Source organism: Eimeria necatrix, genomic scaffold (genome assembly GCF_000499385.1).
Source record: "Eimeria necatrix Houghton genomic scaffold, Enh_scaff5, whole genome shotgun sequence".
Lineage (NCBI taxonomy): Eukaryota > Apicomplexa > Conoidasida > Eucoccidiorida > Eimeriidae > Eimeria > Eimeria necatrix.
The window spans coordinates 70,458-91,097 of NW_013654378.1; the positions used below are offsets into that span (position 1 = coordinate 70,458).

The window sequence follows — 20,640 nt, forward strand, 5'->3', positions numbered from 1 at the left end:
TTAGAGCGAATTTAATTGATATTGGCATTTCAGACTGCAGCAAATGCACCACCTAAGGAGCTTTATGATGCTGAGAAGTACCGCTTTAAGACAAAGCCTGGAGCCAAAAATGTTAAACCCTTAACACTAAAAGCTAAACGCCAAACCAGAAGTGCTAAACCCTTGAAATTATGTTTCAATAGCTGCTCCGGCATCTGCGTACTCCTCACACGGCTCACAGTTCAGTCATTCCTTTATAAATGTGGCCGGTGTCCTTAAAGCAAGTTCTTCAAAGTCTTGATTGCAAAGACTGCTTGTTACAACGAAGCAGCCTTGCTGTGATTTCACTTTTGTGTTTAGGGTTTAGGGTTTGGGGCCAGGGTTTAGGGTCTGAAGATTGCGAAAGCCCAGCAACAGGCCATCAGTGCCGCCTACAGCCCTTGGGGTTAGCTGCGGTACTGTATTGGCGAGCTATGACTTCTAAACTGATCAGTTTGGATTATTCGTAAGTACTCTTTGTGAAACAATCTGTTGAAACATTCAAATCATAAATTCACTCCCCGGATTAACCAGCTTCAGGACTGATAGGAGTAAAGGCCTGAGAAGCGGCCGTTTATTTCAGGGTTGCGTAAAAGCTTTAGAGGATCACTAGAAGAGAATAAAGACAAGAAATACAAGAAAAGAAAATAAAAATTAGAAAGACTGTCAAGCTGTGATTCGCTAGTCTATCCAGCTGCAATGGACATGAACATCCCGAAACACCCATGCAAATAACAAGGAAGTGTTGAAATGATGATTACAGCTACTGCTTTATTGTTGAACATGAGACAATATTTGCATTAAAACTAAAAAAGATGCAAAAATTAGACAATTCCATTTATAATGCGCAAAGGACAGAAGGGGTTCCCAGGCGTTGGCAGGGTGTGGCACAAGACAAGCAGGGCCTTGTCTGCAAATCCAAATATCAAATGCAGAATAAAACAACAAACTAAATACATGAATTGTTAAATAAATGACAAAAAGCTGGGCATGTTCATGAGAAAACTGGGGATAGCCAGACTCTCCTTCTCCTGTTCTTCCATTTGTTCTGCATCCTAGCCATCTTATTTCTGCACAATTTGCATGCGCGCTTTCGCAGCTGCTCCAGCAAAAGTATATGTGCAAAAATATTTGGTTGAGAGTGTGATTAAAGAACAGCAGTTTTGCATGCAGAAGGCAAGTAGAATAAGGCTAGATCAGAAAGCCTACAGGCTGGGTGTTGGGTGTTAAGATGCAAGATTTGTTACGGAGCTTATGCCCATTTAAGTTGCTGCATTCTCTCTCACAATATACTTTTTCTTCTTTTTAAGTCGCTGCATTCTCTCTCATAAAATACTTTTTCTTTTTGAATTTGCACTGCTGCATGCGGCTTTCTGTCGCTGTCTACGGCCATTCCCGGCGAACTCCGCGGCTGCTCAGCAGCAAAGGAATTGCTCATTCAAGAAATGCCACTCTAGGAAACAGGGGCAGCAAAGAAGAGAGACTTATAAAGAAATAATGTGGCAGTCTAAATGGAGAGGGGCTTCAGGAATATGTTTGTCTCAATTAGAATGTCTTTTAAGAAGAGTTAAGTGCAGCATCGATTGCAAGCCCGTCTATTCCCAGCAGCAGAATGCAGAAGCAGCCCTGAACCACTAAAGAAAGAACCGGCAACGTGACCACTGGTCACATGAATGGGCACCAAGAAGCAAAAAGAATGGACGCCTCTAGAGGCGGCAAAGAAGGCAATACTCCTAAAAGAATATTCCTTAGCCGCTGCTCTGTAGCCTTTTTATCACTGAGACCACTGGACCACTGACTGTTCCTGCAGCCCGCCTCTTGCAGGCAGAAGCGAGCCAAGATAAAAGCAAAAATCAAAAGTCGGCGTTATTTGAAAAGCCTGGCAGCAGCGCCGCAAGCGCAGCAGCAGCAAGCTGCAGCGCGCAGCAGCACCAAGCTGCAGCGCGCAGCAGCACCAAGCTGCAGCACGCAGCAGCAGCAGCAAGCTGCAGCACGCAGCAGCAGCAGCAAGCTGCAGCGCGCAACAGCAGCAAGCTGCAGCGCGCAGCAGCAGCAAGCTGCAGCAAGCAGCAGCAGCAAGCAGCAGCAAGCAGCAGCAGCAAGATGCAGCAAGCAGCAGCAGCAAGCTGCAGCGCGCAGCGTCAACGAGAACAGGCGAAAGGGTACTTTGTAGCTTTTTAAAGAATGCATTTCGAGGCTGGCTGGGCCCCCAAAAGCTGCTGAGAAAGCCTCCAGCTTTCTGAGCCACTTTAGCTTCCCAGTCTTAGTTCAAGCACTTCACTTTTGGCCAGAAAGCTCTCCCTGTATTTCCATTTTGCCTTTTTCCTTCGCCAGCAGCAGCTCTCTGGGCCTGCTGCTGCTGCCAGAGACAAACACGCAAAATCTGCGGGCCAAAAAGCCCTTAAAAAGCCCTTTCGCGGCAACGCATGCAGCGGGGCTTTTGAATTGGCAGAAAGCCCCAAACTGGGGCCTCCGCTGAAGCTTGCTGCTCCCATTTTCACTCAAAAAGACAAAAAAAATGTGCTGGCGGGCACACTGGACCACGCCGGGGAGTAAATTTGAAAAATAATAAAGTCTGGACGAGAAAAACAAAGTCAAAAACGCAAAATTCAGAAAAATCAAAGAAGCCCCTTTGCCCAAGCTTAAGCCACGCTGCTGCGCCTCCCGCTGCACTGGCTCGGGGCCTGTCCTTTTTCTTTTGCTGCTGTGGGGCTTCAGGTCTGGACTGGCAGTTGACCAGTGGTCCACACCGGAGCTTGCTGCTGCTGCACTGCTTGCAGCAGCAACCTTAGAGGCCAGGTGACTCTCGCCATCGGTGGGTATAAATGCCTTTGGGGCAGTAAATGCAGCTCAGGGGATACGCGGGGCGCCCAGAAGGATTATTGGAAAGGGAAGTAAGCTTCTTTTCTGTTTCTGGCGGGCCAGCAGCTGCTGCAGCAGCTGCTGCTGCTGCTGCTGCTGCTGGCGTCGCTGCAGCAGCTGCAGCAGACACAGGGTGTGGGTCAGATGGCCGCGCTTCCGCTGCAGTTCTCGCTCTTGTCTTTTTCTGTCCCTTTGGCACTGAAGAATCCAATTTCTGAGTTAGAGCAACAACGCGGGAATTGAGAGGCGGGAGAGCCGAACGAAGCACCCCCCAGTTGAAGAAGCTGGCCGAGTTGCGCACGGCAATGCCTTCGATGCTGCCGCCCAGCATTGCCTTTTTCTCTTTTACTGCAGTCATTTTCGCAAATAAAAGAAAATAAACCCTTAAAATCGAAGAATTAATAAAAAGATCTCGACTTTTCGCGCCCAATGAGGGCTGCAACACATCCCGCCACTGAAGACTCAGCGGCGCCAGCAGCATCTGACCACTGGACCTCGTCCATGAAGACCCCCCCTAGAACACATGTTTAAATGACTTCTCGCAATTAATTTTTGATTTTTTTTCTAAAATTTAATATTATTTAAAGTATTTATTGCGTTTCGGGGCTCGGATGCCCCTCCTGGAGACGCCGCTGCCTCCCCGTTATGTGTCGCATTCACACATTCATACACCCTATGAAGAAGCCAGATACAACGCAGGCATTTCAGCCTGCAAATCGAGCTGAAGAGCTCTAGTAAAGCATAATTAGGTATAGTTGAGCCTTTTTATGCGGTGTGCTGCTGCTGTTGCTGCTGCAGCTGCAGCTTTTGCGGGCTCTAGAGAGGCTCTGTGAGGTATAAATAAGCCTGGGTGTAAGGAATGCTGCTGTTGCTGCTGCTGCTGCTGCTTCCGCATCGCCTGCAGCGTTTGCTTCCGTTGCTGCTGATTCTCGCTGCTGCTCTGCTGCTGCCTTAATGCCCTTTCCGTGGGATGCCCTTAAGCGACGCTGCTGCTCGTTTCGGGCGCAATCCAGTGTACATACTGGGGAAATGCAGCTGCCTCGGAAAAATTTACTTTTATTTATGTCATTGTTGAGGGCCCATTAGGGGCCCCTGAAGGGCCCTTTAAAAGCCCTTTAAGAGGCCCTTCGAAGGGTCTCTTTAAGGGCCCCATAAGAGTCCAAACATGGACAAATGAAGTTCCAGTTTGCAGAGTTTCTCTCCTACACATGTTTTGCCCTTGGAGTGTATGAACAGCTGCTGCCTTATGAACAGGCGCAGCCCAATAAGTGTAGATAGAAGGATTTCTTTCTCGCTATTGTTGTCTATATCATAAATATATATACATATATGCGTAAATACATATATCCTTAAGTATACACATGCGGATATACGGAAGTATATATAATATATATTATATATGTTTATATATCTTTTATATGTATTATATATGTATAAATATATAATATATATATATATATATGTATACGGAAGTATATATATATTATATATGTGTATATATCTCATATATTATATATATATATGTATACATATATAATATATATATACATTTGTATATATGCGCATATACGAATGTGCAGAGTGCTGTAAATAGCTGCAGCAGTACAAATTTACTCGGAGCTGCATCTGTGCAGTTAAGACAGCCAGAGGCGCTCAAGTTGGGGCTGGGGGTGCAGTCTCAGACTTCTGTAGATCCTTTTTGATTTTTCTGGATTCAAAAAATACTATTTGAGGCTTTTTGTCTAAGTAAGATTGCCCAGAGCACTGCAGGCCACTTTAATAAAAGAAAACGCGCCAAAGCACTTGCACTTGTTGACACGAAGCACAGCCGGGGGCCCCTTGGCTTCTATCTGTAAACCTCTGAGGGCCCCGCAGCCACCCCGGGGCCCCTGCTGCTGCAGCAGCAGGGGCCCCCAGGTGGCAGCAAACCCCAAAGCGCCATAAGTCTGAACTTCAGGGGCCCCATGCGCAGCACCATGAAGGCGTGGGGCATTTTGGGGCTGCTGGGGCGGCTCCGGGGGCCCCGGGGGGCCCCGGGGCCCCCCACGGCCCCTCAGCGCTGCTGAGGCTCGCTTTGCTGCTGCTGCTGCTGCTGCTGCTGCTGCTGCTGCTGCGGGAACCCGTGTCTGTGCTGCTGCTGCGCATGCAAACGCACAAGACGGGCCTCCGCGCTGAGGGCCTCCTCGCGGGCCTTCTTGGACTCCCGCCAGTGCAGCGTCGGCAGCCACAGAGTGTCCAGCAGCCGCTGCGAGGCCAAGCAGAAGCGCCGCCGCTGCTGCCGGAACTCTGAGAAAACCCAAACAAACGGGGGCCCCCAACCAGCTCCAGCCTCTGGGCCCTCAGCCCAGGGCCCCCTCTTACCCTTAAGTCAAGCTGCTGCAGCCGCAGCAGCGGGAGTGCTGTGCTGGAAAGCCAGCAAAAGCCCCACTGGGCCTTCTTGGGGGCCCCCGGGGACTGCGAGGGGGCCCCTGTGGGGCCCCCCGGGGGTGCGCGGGGGCCCCTGTGGGGCCCCCAGCAGACCCTGCGAGGCCCCGTGGGGCCCCTGCGGCCCACTGAGGCCCCTGTGGGGCCCCCGGGGGCCCCTGTGGGGCCCCCGGGGGTGTGTCAGCTGCTGAAGTGGCTAGGAATGGAAGTGAGTGCGCGGGCGACTTGGGCTAGTGCTGTCTCACGGATTGTCTTTCGAAGACAGGCCAAGAAGTGGTCTTGGCGGGCCTTGATGGCGGCCTCTGCGGCCTGCAAAGCCCCAAAGTCGAAGCTTTGCATGCGCTGGGAAACAGCAGCCCCCAACTTGGCCCACAGGCGCGCAGCAGAAAGGCGGGGGGGGAGGCCCCGGGGGTTGGGGCGGCGGCCAGGGGCTGCTGCTGCTTCGGGGTTTCGGTAAAGCATTCTGGTGCCTCTGAAGAAAATGTTTTTTATTTGGAGGGCCTCGGACTTGGGGGCCCCCCGGGCCCCAGGGTCCAGCAGCCCGGGCACTTCGGAGGCCTCCAGCCACAGACGGGGGCCCTTCCCGGGGCCCCCAATCAGCTCGTCCATCTTTTCTGCTGCTTGCTGCTTCGTCAGCACTGCTGCACTCGCAGCAGCAAACGCAGCAGCAGCACAGACAACTCAGCAAGGCAGTGCGGGGGGCCCCCAAGGGCTTCTTGGGGCCCCTCCCGCCTTCATTGTGCACCCAACGGGGCCCCTACAGCTACCAAGGGCTTGTAGAAGCCCCAAACTGTTTTAAACTGGACCCCAAGGGGGCCCCAAGGGGGCCTCAAGGGGGCCCCAAGGCCCCCTTGAGGTCCCCTTGAGGCCCCCGTGGGGCCCCTTGGGGCCCCCTCGAGGCCCCGTAGGGGCCCCCTTGGGGCCCCCTGAGGCCCCTAGGGGCCCCCTTGGGGCCCCTACGGGCCCCCTTGGGGCCCCCTGAGGCCCCTTGGGGCCCCCTTGGGGCCCCCTTGGGGCCCCCTTGGGGCGTAGGAAGCGGCTTTTTGGGGGCGCGGCGCTGGGTCTCACGGGCTTGGCCGCCGCCGGTGAAGAACTGCCACAGAACGTCGAGAACTGCGGGGTGGAGGCCCTGTTGGTTGAGTTCTGCGGAGACGCGGCGGCGGGCCTCCCGCAGGGTCACCTGGGGCCCCGGCAGGGGCTCGGGGGGCAGCAGCGCCCTCGCGGCTTCGCCGGCGGCCAAGTGCGGCGGGGCCCTCCGGCTGTAGGCCCACAGAAACGCCGTCCGCCGCCGCATCGCCTTGCTCTGACGCGCACCAGCAGCAGCAGCAGCAGCAGCAGCAGCAGCAGCAGCAGCAGCAGCAGCAGCATAACAGCAGCAGCACAGCAGCAGCAGCATAGCAGCAGCGGAGTAGCAGCGGTAGCATAGCAGCAGCACGGCAGCAGCAGCAGCACAGCAGCAGCAGCAGCAGCACAGCAGCAGCAGCAGCAGCACAGCAGCAGCACAAAGGCAGCTTGAAGAGACCTAGATGGGGGGGAAACAAGAAGCAAACTGGCGAAACTAACACGCCCCTAGCGCAGGTAGCAGCCAGTTAAAATGCGACAGGGCCAGAGAAAGAAAAATAGAAAAGCAATTAATGAATTCAACTTTTTTAAATGAAAAAATAAGAACAGAAATCGCCAATTGGCCCCACCTGCCGTTTCTTGGATCCTGGCTCCTCTTCAACAAGCGGCAGGCCATGTACTGCTGCCCACGCTGAACGCAAAGACGGCCCCGCAGCAGCAGCAGCAGCAGCAGTAGCAGCAGCAGCAGTAGCAGCAGCAGCAGTAGCAGCAGCAGCAGCAGCAGCAGCAAGTCGTAAATAGACACCGATGCAGCTAGCCCAGCTTGGCTAGCTGCTGGGGCCTCCCACCTTGTGGGGATGCTCAGGTTCCGCTAGGTGCCACAAGGGGGCCCCTCAAGAAACGGTATGAGGGGAAGAAACGGCAGCAGCAGCAGCAGCAGCAGCAGCAGCAGCAGCAGCAGCGAATCCTCTACTCTCGTTGCTGTTGCTGCTGCTGCTGCTGCTGCTGTTGTGGGCCCCCACTACCCACCTTTGCAGAGTTTCAAGTCGAGGCCCTTAAAGGGGCAGGAAGGCTCAGCGGGCCCCCCTGTCCCGTCGGGCTCCACTTCACCTGCAGTAGTTGCTGCAGGCTCCTGGGGGGCCCCCTGGGGGGCCCCCTGGGGGGCCCCCTGGGGGGCCCCCTGGGGGGCCTCCTTGGGGGCCCCCTGGGGGCCCCCAGAGGGGTCTGGAGGAGCTAGAGGGTCCTTTTCAAGTGGGAGGACAAAGCGCCATTCATAGTCAAGTCTTATGCGAAATTGGTCTTCTGTTATTCCAGGGGCGCTGAGGAAAAGTGGGAAATAAAAAGAAGACAAAAACAAATAAAAAGGAACAAAAGGGTAAAAAAGATAAATAAATATAAAAATAAAAGAGAATAGAAGGCAGACAATTGCTGCAACACATGCCCACCCTCCTCAGCGCCCCCTAGCAGCGGCTTAGGGGCCCCAGGGGCCCCCCGGGGGCCCCAAGGGCCCCCAGGACCCCGTACGGGCCCCAAGAAGACAACAGGGGCCCCCGCGTGCCACTGGGGGCCCCCTTGCCAAGGCCTTGGGGCCCTTCTTTACAAAAGGGACCCTTCTTAGCCCCAGAAGTTGGCGGGTTTCCACAAAAGCTGCCAAACGCAGGGAAGGCGGGGGCCCCCAAGGGGACCCCAGGGGCCCCCAGGGACCCCCAGGGGCCCCCAGGGGCCCCCAGGGGGCCCCCAGGGGCCCCCAGGGGGCCCCCAGGGGCCCCCAGAGGGCCTCTGGGGGCCTCCAGGGGGCCCCCAGGGGGAAGACCCAAATGGAGAAGCCAAAGAGAAATAAAGAAAGCAACTGAGGGAGAATATACGGACTTGGGGAGAAAGCGAGGAGGAAAGGGAGAAGAAAGAAATGAAAAGAAATAAAAATGTTTTCTCAAGAAATTGAAAATGTTTTCTCACCGAGTAAAACCCTTAAATAAACGATCTAAGAAAATGCGGCGAGAAGGAGGCAAAGAGGCGTGCGGGGCAAAAGGGTCCCCCAAACGCCCAAAGGCCTTATACACTTCAAACACTTCCGGGGGCACCTGCGCACAAACCCTAAACCCTAAACCCTAAACCCTAAACCCTAAACCCTAAACCCTAAACCCTAAACCCTAAACCACAGCCTCCAAACCCTAAACCCTCAGCCACAGGGTGTGAACATTAAACCCTAAACCACAGGCTCTAACCACTAAACGCTAAGCCACAGGCTGTAAACCCTAAACCCTAAACCACAAGCTGTAAACCCGTAAACCCTCGACGCTGGGGCCGAGCGGCGCCTTGAGGCAGAAGCCCAAACCCTAAACCCTAAACCCTGGACGATAGTCCACAAAGCCCAGATAGCGCACCTGCGCCCCCCTCAAACCCTAAACCCTAAACCCTAAACCCTAGATTTTGGTTTAAAGGCTCAGAAGCAACTCACTAAATCATAGGGAAGCTCTGTGGTGCTCAAGTTTGCTGCTGAGATGTCGGGGTCCTCCTCTGCTGCTGCTGCTGCTGCTGCTGCTTTGCGGGGCCCCCTGGCAGCTGCTGCGCCTTTTGCTGCAGCCCCACCTTCAGCAGCCTTTTTGGCTTTCTTGTGCTTCGCAAATCCCCCCAGCTGCTGCAGCTTCTGCTGCTTCTGCTGCTGCTTCAGCAGCATCAGCTGCTGCTGCTGCTTCTGCTGCGCAGTCTTCTTCTTAGGGCCAACGCCGCCCCCGCCCTTCGGGCGGCCTTTTGCATGCAAAGAAGTCTTTGGGACTTTCTGAAAAAAAGCTTCTGGGGCCAAAGGGGTACTTACGGGGGCCCCTGGGGGCCCCCATAGGGGGCCCTGAGGCCCCCAGGGGCCCCCACAAGTGGGGCATGGGGGGCCCCTGGGGGCCCCCATAGGGGGCCCTGAGGCCCCCAGGGGCCCCCACAAGTGGGGCCCCCTGGGGGCCCCCAGCGGGGGCCCCCAGGGGGCCTCAGAATAGACTGCGTAGGGGTACTCCTCTCTCGCGCAAGGGTACCCAGCAGCCCCTGAAAGGCCAGCTTGGGGGCCCCTGCTGAGCTTGAGACTGCTGCTGCTGCTGCTAGCTGCAGCAGCAGCAGCAGCAACCCCACAGCCCTCGCCGCAGCGCTGCAGCTGCTGCGGCCTTTGAAACACCGGGGGGCCCCCGGGGGGCCCCCTAGAGGGCCCAATGACAACATAATGGCTCTCGGGGGGCCCCTGAACTGGGGGGCCCCCAACCTCTTGGCTGGGGATAGCCTATTTGGGGCCTCTGCAGTGGGGGGCCCCCATCCCTGCGGCGGGCGAGGGGCCCCCGGGGCCCTCTACAGCTGAATTGCCTTATCTACTGCTTGGGGGGCCCCCAGGCACGCAGCAGCAGCCAGGTCTAGGTCTATCCTAGGTATTTCCCGCCTTTATTTTTGAAAATATTTTCCTTTTTTATATTAATTTATGAATTAACGAATATAATCTGCAACAAAAGCCTAGTAGTGGCTCACGGGGGGCCCCCCGTGAGCCTTGAGAGGCCCCCGGGGCCTTTTCCCACCGCCCCCCTGCGGGCGCTGGAAAAGGGTCCTGATGGAGCTTTTTCTTCGCAAAATTTTGCAATTGATTAATTATAATTACAAAATTAAAAATAAAATGAATTATTCTTCCAAATTTAATCAACACAGCGCTTCCTGCGACCCCTCTGTCTTGCTTTGGGGCTGAAGACTCCTCCATAGACCCCCCATCAACACAGCCCACTTGGGTATGTTAATGTTAGTTCTGTTAGCTAGTCGCCGCCACCAGCTAGCCACAGCTAGCTGTGGCTAGCTGCAGACAGCTGCAGCTAGCCAGGCATGGCTAGCTACTATCCGAAGCTGGCAGCAGCTAGCGGCAGCTAGCCGCTGCAGCTAGCCGCAGTTGGCTCTAGCTAGCCGCAGTTAGCTGTAGGTAGATGTGGCTAGCTGTGGCTAGCTGTGGCTAGCTGTGGCCAGCTGCGGCTAGCCGTAGCTAGCTGTGGCTAGCTGCAGCTAGCTAGCCCCAGCTAGCTGCGGCGCTGCTGGGGGCCCGGGGCCCCCCAGGAGGGGAGAAGAGCGTTCAGGTGTACATACACCAGAGGGCCATAAAACTTGAAGGCGTTTCTGTGGGGAGGAGAAATACCCAGCTTCTGTGTCTTTGACGAAACCAAATAAACATAAAATTGTTTTGTTTTTCTTTGTTTTTCTTCTGTGTCTTTGTTGAAACAAAATAAATATAAAAATGTTTTGTTTTTCTGTTTTTCTTCTGTCTTTTGCCTTTGCCTCTCGTGGTCTAACCAACACAAACACTTACTTTTCCGCGGAGAGCCGCAGCAAGCTGGGGGCCCCCAGGGGCCCCCAGAGGGGCCCCCAGCCCCACAGAGGGGCCCCCAGGGGCCCCCTGTTCCCTAGGGCCTGGGTCTCGTGTCTGTGCATGCATTTTGTGTTTCTATTGTCTCTGTGGGGCCCTCCATATCAGAAAGAAGCCACTGTTGCCTCTAGCAAATGAAAACTAAATTAATTTTATTTCATTTATTCCATTTAAACAACAAACCTTAGTTGTGACGCAGCCACAGCCGGCTGCAACCCGCAGCAGGGGCCCCTCACCTAAACCCTAGGCCGCGGGGGGCCCCCAAGAAAACCCGAAAGGGAAACTCGAAAGCTAAGCACAGAATAAAATGAAACAGAGGAGGCCCCAGGGGCCCCCCGGAAGGTTTGCAACAGAGGGGGGCCCCCGGGGCCCCCCCACTCAAGCCAGGGGAGATACAGAATCCAGGGGGCCCCCCGAAAAGCCTCAAGAGTGACCCTGGGGGCCCCTGGGGGCCCCTGGGGGGCCCTTTTGGGTACTAAGGGTTCACTCAATGAGGCCGCGGTGCAGCTGGAGAACCTGAGGCCCACAAGGATATGCAAAGAGTTCAAAGCAGCACAAGTTCAAGAGGCCCTAGAGAAAGAAGCAAACAGGTGGCTTTGCAGCAGCAGGAGCAGCAGCAGCAGCAGCAGCAGCAGAGGCAGCAAAGGCAGCAACAGAAGCAACAGCAGAAGCACCTGGAACAGCAACGGCAGAAGCGGCAGCAAAAGCAACAGCAGCAGCAGCAGAAGCGGAATCAGGCGCAGCAAAAGCAGCAGCAGAAGCAGCAAGAGCAGCAGCAGAAGTAGGAGCAGCAACAGAAGCAGCAAGAGCAGCAGCAGCAGCAGGAACAGCAACAGAAGCAGCAAGAGCAGCAGCAGCAGCAGCAGCAAATGAAGCAGCAACTCACCATGCGCAGCCTAAAAGCCTTCACAGACTCAGGAGAGAAAAACTCCGGAAGGCGCCGCCCGTCGGCTATACACTCCGCCAAGCAGCAGCAAAAGACCCCACAGTCCACTGCGTTGTTTTGCTGCGGCACTCCGTGCTGCAAGCCGCAGCGCAGCAGCAGCAGCAGCAGGTTAGCAGCAGCAACAGCAGGTTAGCACCAGCAACAGCAGGTTAGTAGCAGCAGCAGCAGGTTAGCAGCAGCAGCAGCAGGTCAGCAGCAGCAGCAGCAACGTTGCAGCGGTCGCACGGTAACAGCAGCAGCAGCAGCAAGGTAGCAGCAGCAGCAGGGCAGCAGCAGCAGCAGCAAAGCGGCAGCAGCCACACAAACGAGCAATCAAACAGCAAATCAATCAATGAGACAAAAAAGATTGCAACAGAAGAGGCTCACAAATAAAGAGAAAAAACCAAACAAAGAAAGTACCTCACAAGGACCACACAGCGAGAGCCCACGGCCTCCGGTCTAGGGTTTAGGGTTTAGGGTTTGTAACGAAGGGTTTAGGGTTTGCAACCAAGGGCTTTGCAGCCGACGGTTTAGGACTTGCAAGCAAGGGTTTGCAGTTCGCAGCCAAGGGTTTAGGGTTTGCAGCCGAGGGTTTAGGGTTTGCAGCGGCGGGGGCTGCGAGAGAGGGCTTAGGGTTTGCAAACGAGGGTTTAGGGTTTAGGGTTTACAGGCAGCAGGCCTCGCCAGTCCTCAGCAGCAGATGGCTGCCTTTTCTTGTCAAAATGCTCCGCCACTAAATAGCTGCGCATTTCCTTGTAGAAGCTGCACACAGCCAAGCCCTAAACCCTAAACCCTAACCCTAAACCCTAGAAACAAACCCCAGCCCAGCCCTGAACCCTAGCCCTAAACCCTAGCCCTAAACCCTGGTCCTAATCCCTAGCCCTAAACCCTAGCCCCAAACCCTATCCCTAAACACTAACCCTAAACATCACACCTCAGCTCGAGGCCTAAACCCTAACCCTAAACCCTAAACCGTAGTCCCCTAAACCGCTGCCACTAAACCCTTGTTTCTAAACCCCAGCCCCTAAGCCCAAGCCCTAAACCCTAGCCTCTAAGCCTCAGCCCTAAACCCTAGCCCCTAAACCCTTGCCCTGAGCCCTCGTCCCTAAACTGTGGCTCTAAACCCTAACCCCAAAACCCTAGCCGTAAACCCTCGCCCCTAAACCCTAGCGCCCAAACCCTAACCTCAAATCCTGTCCCCTAAACCCTAGCCCCAAAACCTAGCGTTGCGTCCTAGGCCTAAACCCTAGCCCCCCTAAACCCTAGCCCCCCTAAACCCTACACCCAAAACCCTAAAACCCTAAAACCCTAAACACTCAACAAAGAAAGCAACTCACTTCACGGCGTCTTCGTCGCTACGGAGAGAATCCAAATACAAAATTTTCTTTGGCCTGCGCACACACAGCGCACTGCTGCTGCTGCTGCTGCTGCTGCTGCTGCTGCTGCTGCTGCTCTCCGTCCTTGCTGCTAAGTGCTTGCTAAGAAACATTGGGGCCTCTAAGGAGCTTTGGGGTCCCCTAAGAACCACTGGGGGCCCCTAAAAAGCACTAGGGGCCCCCAAGGACCATTGGGAGTCTCTAAGGACCATTGGGGGCCCCTAAGCTGCCTTGGGGGCCCCTAAGGAGCCTTTAGGGCTTTTTGGGGGGCCCCCAAAAAGCCCTGGGGGCCCCCCAAATGTGTCAGGGGGCCCCTCTGTTGCTGCTGCTGCTGCTGCTTACTGCAGCAAGACGCAGCCCAAAGCCCAATGGGCCCTTTCTGTCACGTGGACAGGCAGCAGCAAAATGTCGTAAGAGAAAATGTCTATGGATCCCCGCAGCGTCCACCGCTGCAGCCACGCAACACAAACCCTAAACCCTAGGCCTCAAACCCTAAACCCTAAACCCTAAACCCTGAGCCCTAGACGCTGAAGGCTAGGACCCGGAGGGGCAGCAAAAGGCAGGAAGAGCAATACCAAGATGTCCTGCAAAGCGCTGGGCTCTTTGCAAGAAAAAAAGGGAGCTGTGGGCCCCAAACCCTAAACCCTAAACCCTAAACCCTAAACCCGAGTCCTCACCCGCACAGCAGAAAACCCGTAAGAAGACAGGGAGCTGTGGAAGTGGGACGGAAGCAGCAAACACCGGGGAACCCTGTACCACAAGCAGGCTGTAAACCCTAAACCCTAAACCCTAAACCCTCAGCCCTATGCCCCACAGTCAGGCCTCGCTGTCTCGTGGTTTAGGGTTTGCAAACCTCTCTCCAGAAAAAAGGGCCCTGTTGTTTCTCTCCTGCAGCAGCGCGAAGTAAAAGTTTATAACTTCATCATCTAAGAGGCCCCCGTAGCCCAAACAAGTAAGAGACTTTCTGAGACACAAAACCCCACAAATGCATGCAACGGGGGCCCTTTGGGGGGCCCCACAGGCAGCAGCAGCTCCTGTAGGGGACCCAGGGGCCCCTGCAGCAAACAGCAGCTCTTCTATGCAGCAAGGGGGCCTCCCCCAGGGGGCCCCCTCAAAAGGGCTCCCCACAGGGGGCCCCTCCAGGGGGCCCCCCCAGGGGATCCCCCCAAAGGGGCCCCTCCAAGGGGGCCCCTACGAGGAGAACCTCCCAAAGGGGGCCCCCCCAAGGGGGCCAGCCCAAGGGAACTTCCCCAAGGGGGCACACCCAAAGGGGCCCCCTCAAGGGGGCCCCCTCAAGGAGGCCCCCTCAAGGGGGGCCCCCCAAGGGGGCCCCCCAGCAGCAGCGGGGCCCCCCAGGGGGCCCCCCAGCAGCAGCGGGGCCCCCCGTGCTGCGCAGCACAGCGAGTTTCTCTCACCTGCTGAGGCAAATACCAAAGCGGGCCTTAACAGGGGCTTCTTCAGGGGGCCCCCCTGAAGGGTTTTCCCCTGGGGGGCCCCCTTCTGGGGGGCCCCTCAAGAGTTTTTCTGCTGCTTCGACTTCCGCTGCAGCAGCCAGAAAGGAAGCAAAAATGATTTCTTTGAATATTCTTGAGGGACTTGGCCAGTGTATCCTGGGAAATATAAAGAAACTACTTGCAAGCAAGCAGCTGCAGCAGATGCAGCAGCTGCAGCAAATTGCAAATCACCAGCTGCAGCTGCAGCAGCAAATTGCAAATCACCAGCTGCAGCTGCAGCAGCAAATTGCAAATCACTAGCTGCAGCAGCAGCAGCAAATTGCAAATCACCAGCTGCAGCTGCAGCAGCAAGTTGCAAATCACCAGCTGTTCAAGGAAAAAAGAAAATTCAAAAAGTGTGGGGCCCCGACCCTTACCAGCTGTCAATACACCGCAGCGCGACACCCGCGGCTCTGCTGCTGGCCGGTGGCCCTCGAGGCCCAAATCGCCCAAACTTCTAAACCACAAAGCAGAGGGTCCACTTGCTGCTGCTGCTGCTGCTGCTGCTGCTGCTGTTGCTGCTGCTGCTGCTGCTGTCCTGGGGCGCGAAAGAGGGGAGAGCGACTCGCGCTTTGGGCTGCTCTCCTCAGAGAGCACCACATGGCTTTGCTGCTGCTGCTGCTGCTGGGGAAGGTTCTCATCTGTCTCTGCTGCTGCTTCCAGCTCTTGCTGCGCCTGCTGCTGCTGCTGCTGCTGCAGCAGTGGGGGGCAGGGAGAAGGCCCTGACTCGCCCTCAGAGTCTGCTAAGGAAACAACCAGAGGGGGGACACAAAAAGGGGTCAGCGGGGGCCCCCTTGGGGGGCCCCCGGGGGCCCCATCATCTGAAAGCACAATCTCATCCCCTTCGAGGTCCAGGCCTTCCCAGCAATTGGGGGGCCCCCCGTGGGCCCCCGCTAAAGCGGTTTCTGGGGGCCCCTCTGAGGGGCCCCCTGTGCCCTTTTCCTCATCTAGGGGCAACTTTGTCATTGCTGCAGCTTCTGATTCAACCAAAACGGCCCCTGAAGAAAGATGCTCTTGCTGCTGCTGCCCCTGTTGCTGCTGTTGCTGCTGCTGCTGCTGCTGATACTGCTGCTGCTGCTGCTGCTGCTGCTGATGCTGCTGCTCTGTTGAGAGACCTTCAGCCTCACTGCCTTGGTCTGCTTCGGCCTCTGGTGGGGGCCCCTCCCTGCAAGGATGCAGCAGCAAAGCAGCAGCAGAACCGCTGGGGGCCCCCCTTCCTGTGCCCTTTTCGCAGTCTTCCGTAGCCGGGGGCCCCTGCAGAGGGTCACTAGAGGGGCCCCCAGAGTTCAAGTTCTCCGTTACTGTCTCGAGCTCTTCCACCCGCTGCTGCTGCTGCTGCTCCTGCACTTCTTGCTGCTGCTGCTGCTGCTGCTGCTCTTCTTGCTGCTGCTGCTGCTGCTGCTGCTCTTCTTGCTGCTGCTGCTGCACTTCTTGCTGCTCTTGCTGCTCCTGCGGCTGCTGCTCTTCTTGCTGCTGCTGCTGCACTTCTTGGTCCTGCTGCTGCTGCTGCTGCTGTGTTTCTTCCGTGTCCTGCCGCCGCTGATTTACCTCCTGCTGCCCCTGCTCCGACTGTTTCTGTGGCCCCCACTGCGATTCCTGCTGCTTCTGCTGCAGTTCCTGCTGCTGCTGGATTTGCTCCTGCTGCTCTTCCTGCTGCAGGTCCTGTAGATCTTCCTGCAGTTCCTGGCCTTCCTGCACTTGCTGCTGCTGCGCATCCTGCTGCAGCTCGTGCTGCTCCTGCGACTGCTCCTGCTGCACTAGCTGCTGCAGCTCGTGCCCCTCCTGCAGCTGCTGCTGCACCTCCTGCTGCGGCTTCTCCTGAGCCTCCTGCTGCTCTTCCTCTGGCTCTTGTTCGAGATTCGCCTGCTCTTGATGCTGTTGCTGCTGCCCTTCTTGCTGCTCCTGTGGCTGCTGCTGCTGCGTTTCGTAGTGCTGCTGCATCCCCACTCGCTGCTCCGGAATCTGCGCAGGCTGTTGCTGCTGCTGCTTCACCTCGTGCTGCTGCTGCGGCTGCTGCTGCAGCCCATTGGCCGCCTGCTGCAGCTCGTGTGCTTCCTGTGGCTGCCCCGCTCCTTGCTGCTGCTGCTCATTGGAAAGCCCTGTGGGGCCCCACCAGCCGAAAACAGTGGGGGCTTCGAGGAGCAGCGGCGTTGGCGCATCGGCTGCTGCCTCAGCAGCAGCAGCAGCAGCAGCAGCAGCAACTGCGCTGCGTCCTTCATTGCTGTGCAAAACCGCGGGGGTCCTCTCAGCCTCCAGGGGGGCCTCCTGAGGCTCCATGGGGCCCCTCGGGCTTGCTGCTTGGGGGGCCCCCAAGAAGCCCGGCGCTACGCAATGTGCTTCTTGTCTGCTGTTGCTGCTGCTGCTGCTGCTGCTGCTGCCGCAGGGAAGCTGGGGCGCTGCGATGGGCTCCGCATCTGAGCCGCTGCTGCTGCTGCTGCTGCTGCTCGAGAGGCCCCAGTGCCCCCGCTGCAGACAAAGCGCCGGCGGCGCGCTGCTGCGGGGGCGGCGGTGGCGGCTAGCTAGTGCAGCACCTGTTGCTGCATTTCCCGTTGCAGCTGTTGCTGCTGCTGCTCGTGCAGCAAGCGCAGCAGCATCTGCTGCTGCTGCTGTTGCGATTCCAGCGGCGGCTGCTGCTGCTGCTGCCGCTGCTTCCTGCATGGGGAAACTCCCAACTAAGGGAGTTTCCCCAGGCTGTCTACCTGAGGAGATAGTGAGGGGTTTACAAGCAGATGCTTCCAGCGAAGCAGCAGCAGCAGCAGCAGCAGGAGCTGCTGCTGCTGCTGCTGCTGCTGCTCCTGGAGGCGCAGATACTCCCTCATCAACGGCAGGAACTGCGGCAGCTGGCTGGTCCTGCTCAGCAGCAGCAGCAGCAGCAGCAGCAGCAGCAGCAGCAGCCACAGGCGTTAGTGGAGGAGAATCCTCCCTGCTGCTGGCTTCATCTTCGCTGCTGCTGTCGCTGCGCAGCACAGCACTTTGCCCCCCAAAGACCAGCCGGCGGTGAATGCGCTTGAGGGCCCTCACAAGTCTTGCCTCATCCCCTTGGGGGGCCCCCCCGGGCCCTTGGGGGGCCCCCCCGGGCCCTCGGGGGGCCCCCCCGGGCCCTCGGGGGGCCCCCCCGGGCCCTCGGGGGGCCCCCTCGGGCCCTCGGGGGGCCCCCTCGGCCCATCTGGGGGCCCCCCCAGGAAAGCTCTGGGTGGCGCGCAAATCTCTCGCTGCAGCTGATCCTGCTGCTCCTTCCGCTGAAGCTGGTGCTGCTGCTGCTGTTGCTGCTCCCGCAGGCGCTGCTGCTGCTGCTGCTGCTGCAGGGGCAGCGGAAGGCCCTTGTCTCAAGGGGAAGAGAGTGCAGCTCGCGCTGCTGCCGAAAGACACATAACGTGGCCGCAGAACAGGGGCCCCCTCGGGGCCCCCATAGGGGCCCCCCTGGGGGCCCCCATGGGCAGTGTCTTGCAGAAGCAAAGACTCATTTTCAGAAGAGGACCCATCAGAGTCAGCGCTCCCTTCTCTGCCCCAGGCAGCAGCAGCAGCAGCAGCTGCTGCTGCTGCTGCTGCAGCAGCGCCGGGCAGCAGCGGCTGCGCGTGGGTTGCTGCTTCTTTCACTGCTGCAGCAGCACTCCCTCGGCGGGCTCCTGGGGCTGCATGTGCTGCTGCAGCAGCATCAGCTGCAGCAGCAAGAGGCCCCTCCGAGTGCCCTATGAGCCGCAGCAGCTTCTGCTGATCTGCTCTTTGCTTCAAAAAAGAAGCAGCAGATAAGTCAGCTGCCCAAACAGCAGCAAAAAGGGGGCACGAGGAGGCCCCCGCCTGCACCCCCACGGAGGTCAGGGGGGGCCCCCCAGCAGCAGCGGGGGGCCCCCTCCCCGGGCCTGAGAGGGGGGCCCCTCCCGAAGGGGCCCCCGAAACCCTAGGGGACTCACAGGGGCCCCCTTCAGGGGAGAGGGGGGCCCCTATGGGGGCCCCAGCAGCAAGAGCTGAGCGGTGGTGACGGCGTCGCTCACGGCGCCTCCTTCGGGCCTTCCCTGCCTCTTGCTGCTGCTCCTGCTGCTCCTGCTGCTGCGCCTGCTGCTCTTGCTGCTGCTGCTGCTGCTGCTGCTGCTGCTGCTGGCGGTGCTGGGGGCGGTGCTTTGGGGGGTCACTTGAGGCTGAGTAGCCCTCCTCCTCGCTGTCTACCCTTCGCCGCCTGGAAGCCTTATGGGCTTTGCGGCGCTTTTCTGGCTGCTGCAGTTGCTCTTCCTGCTGCTGCTGCTGCTGCTGCTGCTGCTGCTGCTGCTGCTTGTGCTTGTGGCTGGGCTGTGCAGCAGCTGCAGTCGCCGACGCGGGGACAGCGAGGCCCCCTATGAGTCCCACAACAAACGAGAAGTCTCCTTCTAGCTCTGCTTGGGGGCCTCTTACTTGCTGGTCCCCTTTAGGCTGCCGCTTCTGCTGCTGCTGCTGCTGCTGCTGCTGCTGCTGCTGCTGTGTCTCCCCCTTTCCTCTTCTTGACGGGGAGCGGGCCTCAGAGGCCGTCGCGTCCTCTGGGGGGGGCCCCCGGGGGGCCCCCTGGGGGGCTGGGGGCCCCTGGGGCCCCTGGGGCCCCTGGGGCCCCTGATTGCTTTTGCTGCTGCGGCTGTGCGTTGGACCCTGAGGGGCCCCTTGGGACCCTTCGCTGGAGCGGCCGGAAGCTGGCCCTCGGGGCTCTTGCTGCTGCTGCTGCTGCTGCTGCTGCTGCTGCTGCGGCTCTGAATGCGGGGATGGGGATCTATACCCTGCTGCATCTGCCACACTTTCCGCTGCAGCAGCAGCAGCAGCAGCAGCAGCAACGGGCTTGGGCGTGCTCTTTCGCACTCGAGGTGGGGCCTCTTCTGTCTCCTTTTTGCTCCTTTTGCCCCCCATCTTTTTTCGTTCTTTATAAGAGCCAGAAAGGGGTACCTGGGGGCCCCTGCTGGGGCCCCCAGGGGGGCCCTGGGGGCCCTGGGGCCCCCTTGCTTTGCTTGCGGGGGGCCCCCCTGTTTTCTGCTGCTTGTCTGCGGGGGCCTCAGGAGGGGGGCCCCCCGCAGGGTCTGAGCGCCTCCTTTTGCCTCTTTTGGATTTGTTTTTGCTTGTCTGCTGCTCCTCTTGCTGCTCCTGCTGCTCTTGCTGCTCCTTCTGCTGCTGCTCGAAGGGCCGCTGCTGTTCCTGGTGCAGCTGCTGCTCCCGCTGCTGCTGCTGCTGCTGCTGCTCCTGCAGCTGCGACGGCGCGGCTGAGTCCTCACTGCTGCTTAGTCTCCCAGTTCCAGCCAAACCAGCTTCAGCAGCAGCAGCAGGTGCAGCAGCAGCGGTGTCATGCGCAGCAGCAGCAGCAGCAGCAGCAGCGCTAGCTTCGTTGTCTGTGGTCCGCTGCTGCTTCCCTTGCTGCTCTGCCTCTCCAGCTAGAAGAGCCGAAGTCCGCTGAAGGGCAAACTGCATCCAAAAGCCTGTACCCAGTCTTCCTAGGGTACGATTAAGGGGTGGAGGGGCCCCCGCGAGGGCCCCGTGGGCCCCCCCTGGGGCCCCCGAAGGGGGGCCCCCAGGCCCCAGCCCCGCAGGGGGGCCCCCCGAGAGGCCTATCACCAGAGGCGCAGCGCGAGAACCCTGTGGGGCCCTCATTGCCTCGGGAAAGAGGGCCCCCAAGGGGGGTGTTTAGCGCGTCAGAAGGGGGCAGCAGGTGAGTGTGTGATGCTGGCAGACAGGGGGGGCCCCCGGGGCCCCCTGAGGCCGCTGGAGGCTCCTAGAAAGCGCACAGCAGCGCAGCAAAACAACAGGTGGTGCAGCAAAACCTCAAGTCTAAGGGGGCCCCCAGCAGCTGCAGCGGCTCGGCAGGTTTGGCCGCCGGTGGGCCCCCGGTCTTCTGGGGCTGCTGGCTGCTGCGTCTATTCCCGAGGCGGAAAACGAAAACAGCAGCATTCAGCATGAAAGAAAAAGCAAAATGCAAATAAGTTAAAACACAAATTAGAGACACGAGGAACCCACACGAGCCCGCCGGCCTCCATGGAGGTAGGTGGTGAGGTTGGTGGGACAGGGCCTGGGGCCCCAGCTGGCTCTGTTTTCGTTTCTTTTCAGTGTTTTTCACCTCAAATTATTGAATTAATAAACAAAAATGCGAAATTGAAAGCA

At 57.9% G+C, this 20,640-nt stretch overlaps 4 protein-coding genes across 4 annotated transcripts; 1 reads left to right on the top strand and 3 right to left on the bottom strand.

The window, feature by feature from the left end:
- Positions 1-2,806: 2,806 nt before the first annotated feature.
- ENH_00065480 (hypothetical protein, conserved) lies at positions 2,807-3,238 on the bottom strand (the record flags this gene model as incomplete). The annotated part of the gene is made up of 1 exon (XM_013581832.1): positions 2,807-3,238. The coding sequence occupies one exon, from the start codon at positions 3,236-3,238 to the stop codon at positions 2,807-2,809; it is 432 nt and encodes a 143-aa protein (XP_013437286.1).
- Positions 3,239-4,933: 1,695 nt separating this feature from the next.
- On the bottom strand, positions 4,934-9,268 carry ENH_00065490 (hypothetical protein, conserved; the record flags this gene model as incomplete). Its single annotated transcript, XM_013581833.1, has 7 exons — positions 4,934-5,166; positions 5,550-5,945; positions 6,373-6,607; positions 6,996-7,057; positions 7,396-7,685; positions 8,323-8,447; positions 8,825-9,268. 7 exons carry the CDS (start codon positions 9,266-9,268, stop codon positions 4,934-4,936), a joined length of 1,785 nt encoding a protein of 594 aa, XP_013437287.1.
- Positions 9,269-11,274: 2,006 nt separating this feature from the next.
- On the top strand, positions 11,275-11,526 carry ENH_00065500 (hypothetical protein; the record flags this gene model as incomplete). Its single annotated transcript, XM_013581834.1, has 1 exon — positions 11,275-11,526. The coding sequence occupies one exon, from the start codon at positions 11,275-11,277 to the stop codon at positions 11,524-11,526; it is 252 nt and encodes an 83-aa protein (XP_013437288.1).
- A 1,473-nt stretch (positions 11,527-12,999) lies between these two features.
- Positions 13,000-20,133, bottom strand: ENH_00065510 (hypothetical protein, conserved; the record flags this gene model as incomplete). The annotated part of the gene is made up of 6 exons (XM_013581835.1): positions 13,000-13,057; positions 13,385-13,491; positions 13,720-13,792; positions 13,896-14,006; positions 14,458-14,584; positions 14,913-20,133. The coding sequence occupies 6 exons, from the start codon at positions 20,131-20,133 to the stop codon at positions 13,000-13,002; spliced, it is 5,697 nt and encodes a 1,898-aa protein (XP_013437289.1).
- Positions 20,134-20,640: the final 507 nt, after the last annotated feature.